This window comes from Alternaria novae-zelandiae (genome assembly GCF_023758075.1).
Source record: "Alternaria novae-zelandiae strain BMP 2774 chromosome Unknown scaffold_8, whole genome shotgun sequence".
In the NCBI taxonomy this organism is placed as follows: domain Eukaryota; kingdom Fungi; phylum Ascomycota; class Dothideomycetes; order Pleosporales; family Pleosporaceae; genus Alternaria; species Alternaria novae-zelandiae.
In genome coordinates, this window is record NW_026056968.1 from 374670 (window position 1) to 388001 (window position 13332).

The 13332-nt window shown below is 53.6% G+C and overlaps 4 protein-coding genes across 4 annotated transcripts; 3 read left to right on the forward strand and 1 right to left on the reverse strand.

Annotated features, from left to right (window-relative positions):
- Positions 1 to 153: 153 nt before the first annotated feature.
- Positions 154 to 3094, forward strand: J4E88_004614 (uncharacterized protein; the record flags this gene model as incomplete). The annotated part of the gene is made up of 7 exons (XM_049398258.1): positions 154 to 249; positions 308 to 1021; positions 1067 to 1309; positions 1358 to 1711; positions 1756 to 1999; positions 2049 to 2566; positions 2612 to 3094. 7 exons carry the CDS (start codon positions 154 to 156, stop codon positions 3092 to 3094), a joined length of 2652 nt encoding a protein of 883 aa, XP_049255819.1.
- A 4069-nt stretch (positions 3095 to 7163) lies between these two features.
- On the forward strand, positions 7164 to 8762 carry J4E88_004615 (uncharacterized protein; the record flags this gene model as incomplete). Its single annotated transcript, XM_049398259.1, has 1 exon — positions 7164 to 8762. The coding sequence occupies one exon, from the start codon at positions 7164 to 7166 to the stop codon at positions 8760 to 8762; it is 1599 nt and encodes a 532-aa protein (XP_049255820.1).
- A 1196-nt stretch (positions 8763 to 9958) lies between these two features.
- On the forward strand, positions 9959 to 10228 carry J4E88_004616 (uncharacterized protein; the record flags this gene model as incomplete). The annotated part of the gene is made up of 2 exons (XM_049398260.1): positions 9959 to 9963; positions 10042 to 10228. 2 exons carry the CDS (start codon positions 9959 to 9961, stop codon positions 10226 to 10228), a joined length of 192 nt encoding a protein of 63 aa, XP_049255821.1.
- Positions 10229 to 11249: 1021 nt separating this feature from the next.
- On the reverse strand, positions 11250 to 13263 carry J4E88_004617 (uncharacterized protein; the record flags this gene model as incomplete). Its single annotated transcript, XM_049398261.1, has 3 exons — positions 11250 to 12705; positions 12763 to 12898; positions 12948 to 13263. 3 exons carry the CDS (start codon positions 13261 to 13263, stop codon positions 11250 to 11252), a joined length of 1908 nt encoding a protein of 635 aa, XP_049255822.1.
- Positions 13264 to 13332: the final 69 nt, after the last annotated feature.

The following is a 13332-nucleotide window of genomic DNA, read 5'->3' on the forward strand; positions in this document are numbered from 1 at the left end:
CTGGCAACGCGCCCAGACGCGAAAGCATGTGAATAGCCGGCGTTTGTTCGGGGGCGCTGCCGACGTCACTCTCGGCGAGGCTGCTCTCACCACATCTACTGTGTCAATCTACCGCACCTAGAATGCGCACATGACGCCGTGACATGCTTGCCAATGGGTGCATCCGACTCGAAACTGTCCTTCAAGCAGGGCGTCTTCCGCCTGTCTGAGCCCAAGCAGATCCCCGCCGACGACGCTTATTGGACTGGCGTATGCTCTGCCCTGCCCTCTGCCCTCTGTGCTGTTACTGTACTGACGACGGCGCCAGTTCTGGGAGCTGCCCGAGTCGACGGAAGATGTCTTCTCGCTCTTCTCGCCCGCAGACATTCGCCGCACCCGCGACAACAACCTCGCCAATCTCGAGACGCTCATCCTCGCCGTCACCTCGCGCCTCATAGTCCTGCGCAACCACCCCTCCTTCCCCGACCCCGAGCTGGCCCCGGAGCGCGACGCCCTCAACTGCATACGGGTCCTCACGCGACTGCTGCCCTTCTTGTATGAAGCCGACCACCTCGAGACCTGGGAGGACCAATTCTTTTGGGCCGCGCGGCGGAAGCGCAGTCGGCGGGGCCAGCTGGTGCGAAGCGAGATCATCTTCGACGAGGCCGACCCTGAGCAGACGCCCACCGAGAAGGAGCCTGAGTTCGAGAAAGCCAAGCCGCTGGCCGAGGAGATCATCGACACGCTGATTGACCTGCTCTTCTTCTCAGACTTCACCCTTCCCAAAGTCGCGGCTGGCAAGAACAAGGTCTCGTATGCGATATGGCAGAGCGGCGTTGGCTGCAACACGCCCGTCGCCTCGACCAAGGAATTTGAGAGCAACAGGACCGAGATCCTGCGCTTGCTGCTTACTTTAGCCAGCAAGTCCATGTACATGTCGGCGGGCGTGCTGCCAGTCAAGGGCGTTAAGGCTATCACCTACATTGCGACCTGTCCCGACAAGCAGGTCGTTCTGTCCGTCCTCTGCTCGCTGCTCAATACCGTGAGTGCCTCGATATTCTCTGTTATGCACTACTGAATCTCGCAGACCCTCAAATACAACCCCGCAACATGGCGCGTGCCATACGACCACGTCGTCTTCAAGGACCAGCGACAGGTTCTGGTCACCTATTGCTTGCAGTTACTCCTCGTCCTCGTTCTGTACCCTATACCCGAGTCTGGCAACGGTCCGGCGCCGAAGAACTTCTTCCGCCATTTTCTCGGTCGTCTACACCGTCCCCAAGACTTCCAGTTCCTGGTTGATGGTATGACGAGAATACTGAATCAGCCGGTATGCAAAATACTCAACACACTGTTTTCTCTCGCTGATACAGACTAGCTCCAAGCCAACACCTCCTATCTCCCTGGTAGCCACAAGTCACTGACCTGGGCACCCGAAATGATCATGCTCTTTTGGGAGGCATTACAGTGCAACAAGCGCTTCCGCTCCTTCATCATTGATACCGACAGAGCCCACGATTTCGTCGTCTTGGTGCTCTACTATGCCATCGATCAGAGGAATGATCTGTCAAAGCAGGGTCTTGTGCGCATGTGCATCTTCGTGCTTCAGACGTTGAGTGTCGAACCACAGTTTGGCAAGAGCCTCAACAAGACATTTGAAGGGCAAGAGTCGCTTCCGGCTAGCATACGCATACCCAACTTTCATGGCACATACGCCGACTATGTCATCACGGTATGTATCACTATTAGAATTAATACATATGCTGACTGTGCTAGTCTATATATACCCTACTCACCACCGGTAAAGGCAGGCTAGACGCCATCTACCCTGCTTTGCTCGCAATTCTCAACAACATCGCGGCTTACGTTCAGAACATCGGACGCGCCTCGAGCTCGAAATTGCTCCAACTCTTTGCGTCCATGTCATCTCCTAGCTTCCTATTCGCCAACGAAAACAATCACACTCTCCTGCAATCATTGCTAGAAGTTCTCAATGCTATGATTGAGCATCAATACCCACGTAAGAACAGCAACTCTGGGCCTCTCTTACTTGGTCTAACTGTCTTTAGACAATCCAAACCTGGTGTACGCCATCGTGAGATCGCGGAAAAGGTTCCAGGCACTGCGAGACTTCACGTTGGAGAGCGGCCAAGAAGAAATCGAGCGTCAGAACCAGCAACGCAAAGAAGGCGGCGAAGACCTCACACGAACTAATTCCATCGACAGTCTTAGAAGTCCTACGGTAGCTCGCACACCTACTCTAGGTAATGTACCGGAAGAGGACAGTGCTTTCGCCATTGGCGACGATGATGACTCAGACGCAGAAGATGCACGTCCATCAGAGCCATCAAGATCTCCTGTCCCATCGCAGTCAGGAGCCTCGAGAAGCGCGTCAAGAAGCGCATCCATAGCCTCATCTATAGACGACTCTGTGCCGCTTCAAGTAAGGGGCATGTCGGAGAAGGCAAGGGGCAAGATGCCAGTTGGCCAACCTGCCTTCTCTCGACAGAACAGTATGACCAGTCTCCATAGTCTGGCGGGCCCAGCCTTGGCCACTAATGAGTTCTTTACTCCCTCCGTCCCATGGGTAAGTTTGCACTGTACAGACCACGAGCTTTACTGACCTCTGTAGTTGGAAGGATGGCTTTCAGAACTACCGATGCATACCATTCTCATGCTGATATCGGAACTCGGTCCCAAGATGCCCAGCTCAGGCAGCGCCAACGACACGGCCGCAGCGTTGAAAACTATACGCGAGACCGAGGTACGTGGGATTGAGCCTTCGCCTATCAGGGTGCACCTTTTCGAGTGGTCGGCCTTATCTCTGGGTTGGTATGAGTCGCTACTCTGGGGATTCGTCTTCGCAGCCGAGATGGTTGTAGCCAAGGGTACTGCCGGGGTATGGAACAACACTAGCATAAGGTTGTTCAAGGTTCAAGAAGCTGCGGCCACAGCGCCTTCACTTCTGCAGCCAAGAGGGGCTGTAGATGCAGTCGGGACGAATCTCGTGCAGCGAATTGGCTCCCTCAATCTACGCGGAGTTGCAACCCAAGGCGCGCAACGCTCCCCAACGAGCAGCGGTAATGCCGGCGCCAACACAGTTAGAGACGTGTAAGAAATGTCACGGCAATGTTATTTCAGCCACATGGCAAATATTGGCCACAACTTCCATCGTATTCGAGAAGATTTACAGCATCGCGAACGCTCATTGGTGTGCCTGGCATGCGGGTTAGGCCTTTTATCCTAATCAGACCCTGACGTTTGCCGATCATTTGGGCTCGACTGCACAGCCACAACACTCGCCACATCTTGGTGCGCTAGAGATAGACAGCCAACAACAGTGTAAGGACATCTACAAGCGACCCTAGATTCGTTTCATGGCTCTACAATGAAGCGAAACGCGCAAGCTCCAGGGTGTTCTGACGTGCCTCAGGACGATCTTATCTTGATGTGCGTTCGCGACGGACGAAAGTGTCAAGTGGTTAAGTGGAGGTACCCCATGTAATGTGGTGCTCCCGCAACCCAATAGTGTCCATTATACTTTTGTGCATTAATCTCCGCGTCTTAATCCTATGGTAGCGAGCTCTTTGTGAATATCTTACGGCTGCTGTGTACCTATGCGACATTTGGACGGAGATAGGATATACATGACAGGTATTTACAGTTGCGCCCTACCAAACCGACCCTGCGACTGGCACTAACGAACAGAACAGACTCACTCCAATACCTAATATACCTCTGCAATCATGAATACATCCGCACCTCACGACGATGAAGCCATCACCACGTACAGCATGCATGTGCGTGTCTCCCTACAATCCACCTATCGCCGAGCCGAGAAGTCTGACCTCAAAACAGGTCTCTGCCAAATACCTTGAGCTCACCAAGAAGAAGTTAGAGTTGACGCGTTTACCGCGTGAACTTGAATTACCTGATGAGAGGATATGGGAGCAAGGTACACCGAAGAGTGTACTTGAACCGCTCTTGGACTTTTGGTACATTTCCTCTTTCTCCTACACCAGACCTTCACAAAAACTGACATTCAAGCAGGCTCGAAGGTTACGACTGGCGCGCCGCCGAATCGCGCTTCAACTCGACTCTCCCTCAATACCGCACAACCATCACCATACCCTCCTCCATCACTTCCCTTGATGCCACACAATCGCTACGTATACACTTCGTACACAAGCGATCTAAACACCCCAACGCCATCCCATTGCTTCTCTGTCACACATGGCCGTCGTCGTTCATCGAAGTCCAACGCGTCATTGATGGGCTGACGGATCCACACTCTCTGCCTGGCCATGCGAACAGTGCACAGCAGGCTTTCCATGTTGTGGCGCCGAGTATACCAGGGTTTGGGTTTAGTGATGCGAGTATGGAAGAAGGGTTTGGTTTGCACGGGACAGCGGATGTATTCCAGAGGTTGATGGGGAGGTTAGGATACACACAGTTCGTCGCTCATGGAACGGGATGGTAAGTCATAAATTTTCGTGGTCTCGGCTTTGGTTACGTGGTCGCTGATAAGTCTTACAGGGGATTTGGTATATGTCGCGCTTTGGCATTGAGACACCCAGAGAGTTGTCGGGCGGTGCATACTGCGAATCCATCGTTTGACAAGCCGAACTTGAAGAGCGGGGCGATGCGGTATCTCAAGTACCGGGTTGCGAAGCTGACACGGGCAAAGGTGCCGTTACTTAATTTTGGATATACGCCGAATGAACTGCAGACACCTCCGAAAGGCCTGCATGGGAAAGACCCGGCAACATTGGATGCAGTGTATGGCGGTAAGCCGCTAGGACCTACGCTGCATCGTCTCTACTCGCTTCGACCGCAGACATTGGCCTTCTCTTTATGCGACTCGCCAGTGGGATTGCTCGCCGCCTTGCTCGATATCATACATACGAGAGATGGAGATGTACCACCGCGTCCTCTCTCGTCGCGGCCAAGGAGTCCCTTTCTTTCACCGGTTGAGCTAGAGATGCAGCGTGGTGAGGAAGAGCAGGAGGAAGAGGAGGATATTCCTTCGACATCTACGGCACAACCTGGAGGTGCGACGAGCCCAGATAGAGTGGACGGCGATGGGAAGAGTTATACATGGAGTCCTACAGAGGTGCTGAACTTTACAATGTTGCAATGGTTACCAGGGCCTGAAGCGGTACGTTACCCTTTTCATATATTTGACGCGCTTGTTATGAGGAGGTTGGGAGGCACTCGCCGCTGTCTGTGACGTACTCTTTGCCACCTGAAGATCTGCTGAGGCCCATCTTGGTGTACCCTTGAACTCTTCGTCTGAAGTTCCTCACCGCTGACGTCTGACGACGGATAGGCCCTCCGCTGGCTCCGCCGCGCACACATCGACATGCAATCCCCCTCTTACCAACCCTTTACATCCACCCCCCTTGGCATCTCCACCTTCCTCCATCCTAACAGCAGCACCGCAACGCCGCTAATGTGGGGTGCACGTTCCTGGGACATATCCTGGGTGAGGCGCCATGCTGGCCGCCCCGCAATGTTGCCAGGCTTCGAGGCACCAGATGCGCTGGTATTGGATCTGAGAGAATGTTTCGAGATGATGATCAATAGAGGGAAGCTGAAGTTGAAGATGCCTGAAAGGGAAGGTTAGGTGGTAATAAGTGTTGATTCAGGATATAGATATATCAGGTTTGTTGTATGCGATTAAGCTGGAACAAAGACGGACGGGTGCGCCTGGTGTTTCGGCCCGTAGTCACGAGTACTGGGAGTATGCTTGCTTGTTGCAGGGGCTGTGCTGACGCCATAGGGCCTGGTGTCCTTATGGGGAGGTGTTATACATGTATACGCAGTTTGTGCGATTATTATTCCGGGCAATAGAATCAACTTGGCTATATTGGATGATGTGAGTTTTTCGCCCTGGCTGTAAGAGGTGGTCGTGCGCAGTGATGTAGAGCAGTTACATTAGAATTGGGATACTTGGACGACGGAGATTGCGAAGGAGCGTATACTAACATGCCCATCGGGTTCTGACTGATGGCGTAAGGCTGTGCTGGTGAGATCAGGTACCACTGGCACGTACGTGTAAAGCCGTGATCATGTGCTGCTAACCCCAGCTGGGCGTAGTGTGGAATGGCGGAGGCAGCATGTTCCCTGATGTACATAGCAGCAACCGATCATGGCAGCAGTGGCAGTCGGACCTATTCGCGTCTTGTGTCAGGCACATGGCGGATGGCCGAGTCGGGTGAAATGGCAGACGGCGGGGCGCTCCAGCCAACTGGGACGGGCGGTGACGTCCTGATGCGAAAACACCGCACTCGTGAAAAATCGCTGTCGCGTGAAGGCCCGAAGCTTCCACGACGTCGCCCCAGCACCACACACGTCAAATTCCCCTAGTGAAGTTTGCATCCACTGCGCACAGTACGTCGCTCTCCTGACACTCTGCACACGCCCACATCTCTCGCGCCTGCCGTGTGGGAATATAACCTCGTCACGTCCGCCCGCTCATTCACGCAGATTCTATCAGCGCCCAACGCCATTGCATTGACTCTCTGCTCAACGCTGCCCACCAAACCTACATCGTCACGCTGGCAGACCTACTCTCCTCCCTCTCCACCACTGCCTAGGCTTCAGTAGCCCGCAGACCGTCTATCGCCGCCCACCTCGGCTCTTCTATGCGTCGCGAGGACCTGGTACGCTTTCTGTCCAAGCCTGCGAAGTGAGTCGTTGTCTCCGCGAGAAGCAGTGTGCAAGACATCCCAACGGCCAGCGCTGACTATTCACAGGCCTCGATAACACCCGCCACGCCCCATCCTTCACCACCCACCATCGTACCCATCTAAAGCAGATCTCCTCTGCTGGACCCGATACTTCCCCAGGGTATCGGAATCTGGTATCGCGAGGACCCCAACCACTGCCACCATTTCCCGGCGAAAGGCCTCGTTTATTCCCCTCAACGCCCGACCTCCCTAACATCGACTACGGTCGGTTACCCTCTCCTCCATAAACTGCTGCTGGCACACGCCAGCCTCGCCTACTCTTTGCGACCCGTGGGCCAATTCTTCTCAGGCGAGCACCGCATTGCTTGTCTGAGCGAGGTTGTGCTGCACATAGCTTCCTAGCTAGCCACCTCTCCAAGCTTCCGTACAGCCACGGCCACCAAACACACCTACCAGACCTGTTCGTGCGCGCGACAGCCACACAGTCAAGAGATGGTCGCTACTGAGATTCCTCAGCACTACACTGCCTCGCCTTCGTCGCACATTGGCACCCCTCATTTGACCATCAACAAGGAGGCTACCATCGATCTCGACTCTACCAACTCGTTTGAGGGTCCTGAGAAGCTCTTGGAAGTATGGTTCAGCGCTTCTGCTACCGAACTGCCTGGACAAGCCGGCCCGACTGGACTGAAGACGGTGTCGGCAGATGTCTGGAAGGACATGCTCGATCTTGTCAACTGCAAGGTTCTCTCTGTCATCGAGTCTGAACATGTCGACGCTTACCTCTTGTCCGAGTCGAGCATGTTCGTCTTTCCTCACAAGGTCGTGCTCAAGACCTGCGGAACCACAACTCTACTATGGGGTCTCACCCGTATGCTGGAGATTGCTGCAGGGGTCGGCTTCCCTTTCGTTGCACCCAAGGCATCAGGCGTCGCGCCAGCCGCCACACCATACCGCGTGTTCTACAGCAGGAAGAACTATCTCTACCCTGATCAGCAGCGTGGACCCCACCGCAGCTGGCGTGATGAGGTTCGCTACCTGGACGACCGCTTCCAGGGTGGCAGTGCCTATATGATTGGCAAGATGAACGGCGAACATTGGTACCTCTACATCACCGGTCCAGACACCAGCCTCACTCCACCTCCCAGTCCTGGTGAGGAGAAGCTTGCGCCTGATACCGAGACCAAGTTCGTGAGCCACCCTCAACGCATGTTGCGTGAGCAGGCCACCGACGAAGAAGAGGACGAGACTCTGGAGATCCTGATGACCGACCTCGATGAGAAGAACGCCCGTCAGTTCTATCTAGAGGACGCAAGTGCGGTTGCGGAAGGTCGCTACATCCAGAGGGCCCGTGAGGCTCGCAAGAACGCCATCCAATCCCTAGGTACCATTGCGGAAGAGAACGGCCACAGCGAGAGCCTCGGCGGCTCTACTGTCCTCAACTCCGCTGCTAACACCCACACCTCCGATGACAGCTTCGACGTGTTTGAGCAGACTTCTTCTGACCACTCTGGTTTCAACTCTGACGAGGAGCTAACTTTCCCGGAGGAGTTGACCACTGAGGGCCATACTCTCGGCACAGTTGTTTCTGAGCACTGTGGTCTGGCCGATGTTTACCCTACCTCCAAGTACCCCGACGCCCGCATCGACGCCTACCTGTTCACGCCATGTGGCTTCTCTGCCAACGGCGTCATTCCCGCCCCAGGTGGTGCTCCCAACGGCTCCAAGAAGGGTTCTGATGCCACCCACTACTTCACTGTACACGTCACACCTGAGCCCCAGTGCTCCTACGCCTCGTTCGAGACCAATGTACCTGCCCGCCAGACTGGTAGAGAGACGGCTGACGTCGTCGAGCATGTCGTCGGCATCTTCAAGCCTGGCAGGTTCAGCGTCACTCTTTTCGAGGCTAAGCCTACTGCTGACGAGATGCCCGCCAAGAACATTGAGAAGGCGAAGAGGATGGAGACAATTGCAGGATACCGTCGCGTCGACCGCATTGTACATGACTTGGATGGCTACGATCTTGTCTTCCGATACTACGAGCGCAATGATTGGAAGGGTGGAAAGCCTCGACTTGGCGAGATCTTCTAACTGGGTCTGCGATGGCGCGGCCGTACACAGTAGCATTCTGTTTTGATGTTTTGCGAGTATACTCATTTGGTATTTTGTACAGCGTTGCTGCACAGTCACTACAATGTCTAGCTAGCGCTTCGGTTTGTTTGGTGATTATTCAGATCATAATCAAAGTTGAACTTTAAATTATACACCTCATGTCCAACACTCTCATTACGCCTGTCACTTTGAGTGCTTTTCTCATTGTTCAAACTGGGTGACTAAGTTGCGGCTGAGCCTGCCCATCATCCACTTCCACTCAACGTCAGTCCTTTTCCCACCGTCACTGCGGCATTGGCGTCTGTGTTTGTTGGCCTGTTCATTTCCGCCCGTTGCAAACGCTACTCTCCCACAGGGCCAGCCACTCGCTGTCTGTCCCTCAGACACCGCCAGCTAGCTCTTGCTGCTCACAACATACCGCCCTTTGCCTTCACCTATAGCTTCTCATCTCTTTTTTTGTAAAGGCGGGGCAGGCGCCGCACCTACCACATCTAGAGTGAGAGACAGATGCCTGATTGTTTGACCGCTAGTAGAGATGGAACTAGGTACTACATAGGGTGTCTCTTCTGTGATTCAAGGTTTAACTTCTTACACTACACCATACTCGCACCTCAACAGCAACAACAAGTCTGTGCTAGTCACACTCCCTTTTCAGCTTCTATCGACCCTAGCCAGCATCGTTGAGATGTCTTCCCGTCCCCTACGCTCAGGGAAACCCTCTGACGGCGCGATGCGCTACTCGCCGTTTGAAGATGACCGCGGTCGGATGCACGAGCCTCAGGACAACAGCCGGGACTACCACCCAGACAATGTAGCCTCGGACGATGAAGATGAAGGCCCAATACCATCACTTTTATCTTCGAAGCCGAGGGTGATGGCACCGAGCGTGTCCATCCCACGACGTCGGGTAAGCAATCAAGAAGATGTTGTCTGTCACATAGAAATACTAACTTTTCATAATTAGGGAGGAAGCGTCGACGTAAGAATACCTGCGGGCACGGCAAAAAGTGCAGGAGATCAAGCTCAACCGGCACTCTCGTCTAAAGCTCAAGGAAAGCAACGGGCTCCCGAGCAACCAAGGCCTCAGCCAAACCGCGCAAGATCCAGCTCCAATTCGATTGCACCCACGCAAGAAGAGGTTATGGACGAAGAAGAATCTGGAGCTCATAACGCCCATGATGTAGGTACCAAACTTTGTTCTTACAACTGTGCTAACAAGGCAATAGATTCAGTATATCATTAATCCCCACGAGACCAGCCGTGGAACTGACTATCACATCAGCTTCTCGGCCAGAGGACTACCTACAGAGACGCGCAAAGTACCTTTTGAAAAGATCACTAAGCATATGAGGATTTGGAGTAAATGGGTTAAGGCCGACTCTGCCGATCGACAGAAAGATTACAATAACAAGTTCGGCCGTTATCTGAAGGCCAAACTGAAGTGATATCGTTCTTCGCCTCTTCTCAACTCGAGTAAGTCTTATCTTGTTCAAATCCCTTACTTTTCTCTTCACTTTTCGGCATAGCTAACTTCTCTGGAGCAGACATGCCACACTTCTCTTCGGACTGCCTGGTCCCACACGTTCGGTCTTTGAGCTTTTGTTTCTTTCCTTTGTCGAGTGTCATCTCAAGCGTGGTTTATAACTCTGACCAAATGAACATGCGTTTAGGCACGTCTGTTCGAGCTGTGGTCGGACAGATGCCTTGACTGCTCTGGCATGTGCACTTTGCTTTTTGTTTTCTTGTGCTGACTTTGCTGCTTTCAACTTTACATACTCTTCACACTGATTCTACATGTACCTCCGTAGTGAGCACACTAGCTTTTGCATTCAGTTCTTCTGCTAGTAGCATAGGTTCTACAGATAGCTAGCTATGTACAAATACATAAAAGTGCTTACCTTTACCTTTTATACCTCTACCGCCTAAGTGCGCTGCTCTTCAGAAAATCTACGTGTATGTTCTTCTACCTCTACATAATATTAGATGCTGCGCAGAGCAAGACCCTGCAGGCTCTGTCTATGCACCAGACAGGGCTTTGTTAAGAAGTGTAGAGCAGGCGGGGCGAGGACGATAGACGATGCTGCACAGTAGGGCACCGTCACGTACCCTAGGCAACACTACAGTGACGGCCTCGTACTCTTGCAAGAGTACGCTGCAGAAAGTCAGTGAAAAAGGCAGAGTCACGCTAGATCGGCGCGAATTCGCGCGAATTCAGGCCACATTTGGCTTTAGAAAAAGACAGGATGTTGGCAGGTTGTAGTGAATAAGCAACCTGCAGGCAACCTGCAATGCGCAACCTGCGCTGAGATCGTGTCACCCCAATTCACTCAGACATTGCAATACAGGCAACTCTTAAGCAGCAGAATATTTGAGTCGAGAGAGGAGGTAAACTGGGGAAATCGCCAATTCTGATTCGACTACGACGGAGACTGTTCCTCGACACTGAATCAAGTTCATACATATCGATCATACACTGCCCTTGCCATCCCCACCGTCCATCCGCTCAAGTGCCTCTCTGACCTTTGCTACAGCTTCCCTCGCTGCTCTCCTCTCAGCTACACTTTCATCCTCAACGTACTCCTTCCCTCCATTCTTGATGATGAATCTGACTCTTTCCTCTGTACCCTTCAACGTGCGTCTGCCCTCTTCTCTCAGGGTACCCTCCCATGATTCTCTGGCACCTTCCCATAGTTTCTGCATGCGGCGAAGAGAAAACGTAAGACCGAGTGCCGCGACGGCTGAAGCCTCGAAGACGGAGAAGGTAGACATGGAGGCGTAGAGCAGTGCTGAGGCAGCGGACGAGAGGGAAGTTGTGCTGAAGGTCTGTAGGAGAAGTCGTTGAGCGAGTGCCTGCAGAGGTGGCACGGTGTCGTTGATGAGTTCTGTGCGAGCAGCCGCGATGTGTTCAGGCCATGGTATTGGTTTCCGGACGTTGGTGGATAGATCTGTTCGCGGGTTCTCTGCCGTCGGCGCTGTGTCCTGCGTTGTCACTTCCGGGATATCGGCAACGGCGAGATGTTGGACGTCATCTGGAAAACCAGCTTGGTTCATGCGACCGGCGAGGTAGATGCTGTTCTTCTCCGCTGAGACGAGCCATCGCCGCTCGAGGATCTCCGAGCTTATCATCGTGACGTCGTCCACACGCCAGAGAAGCTTCCACCAAGCCAACTTGTGCCAGTTTCGAGCCGTGAAGGCTTCATCAAGCTCGTCACGGAGCTCCGCATGAGACTTCTCGGCCCAGGTCTCGAGATGACCGACGATGGAGGTTGTGATGTCTGATTGTGTCTGGACTGGAGCAAGCTGTTGCAATCGAGCAGCGTCTTGTTTGGTGATGCTCGCTTCTACATCGTCGGCTATAGAAGCTACAAGCGTCTTCATCGGGGGCTTGATAGCGTCTGTGGCCTGAAGGTCTTGGACTAACCACTCCGACAGCGTTGGCAAACCACTTTTGAACCACCCTCGCTCATAGATGATGGAATTTTGGATCGACTCGCGGAAGCTGTCGAGCGCTTTCGTGCCAACTTGGAGGTTGATGGGAGCGCTTGCGGCGTGGGTATCCGACTTGACTTCGTCCGACGGGGCGGGAAGGTCGACGGCCATCTTTACCATATCATCCATCTCGTTCAGCCCATCCGCTGAGAATCTTCCAAATGCTATGGCGCTGTCCAGTCCTTCTCCTAATACTAGAGTCTTGTGTACCGGGTATGGGACGGGCAATCCTCGTGCGGAAGTGGCCTGGAGCTTGGGAACCAGCAACGATTCGGTGGAGCTCTCCGTAACCATATGAGGTAGGGACTTTGCGACATTGACGTTGATGGTAGAGACGAGGACCTCAAGGTTGTGCGATTGAAGGGTTCGTGAGGGTATAGAGAGGACCTTGTAGAGGGGCGAAGACGCATGTGCATCGGCATCGTCGCCGTATCTGCACAACAATCGTGTTAGCTGATGCGCTATCCAGTATGGCAGATCAAGCACATACTTTAGCAATACCGCTCTCTCGCTGCTGTCGCCTGATTTCACCAGTTCCTTCTCCCACTGCTCCTCAGCACTGAGTGGATCTGCGAGTAGTAGCCGTGCAAGCTGCTGCGCACTCAATTGGCTGTTCAAACCGAGAACTGTCCATCGTCAGCCCCTCGTCGTCAAATTCAACTGCGCGTTCCGTACCAGCGACTCTTGTTACAGCATCCTGCGCCGCCAGACCCCGCAATGCCAATTGCAATCTGCTTATATTGACGTAGGTCTCGGCGGCTCCACTAAGCGCTGACAGTGCATCGTACAACTCCTTGTTCCGAGGTGGGATGTGCGGGCGCAGATTTATCGCGGTCGGGGAGACATGCGTCGATGCGGAGCGCACGCGGAGGCTGGTGGTCGGGCGTGAAGTGAGGACATTGCGACAGCGACGCGCAAGCGGGAGTCGATCAGTCGGTCCTGTCTTGCGAAAGATCGTCAGTCGCGGCACTGAGGCCACCCATGGAGGCATCGGGCTTGAAGTTGAGCATTGCTGTTGAAATGTCCATGTTGACGTAGGTCGGCAAAGCTAGCTTCGGTC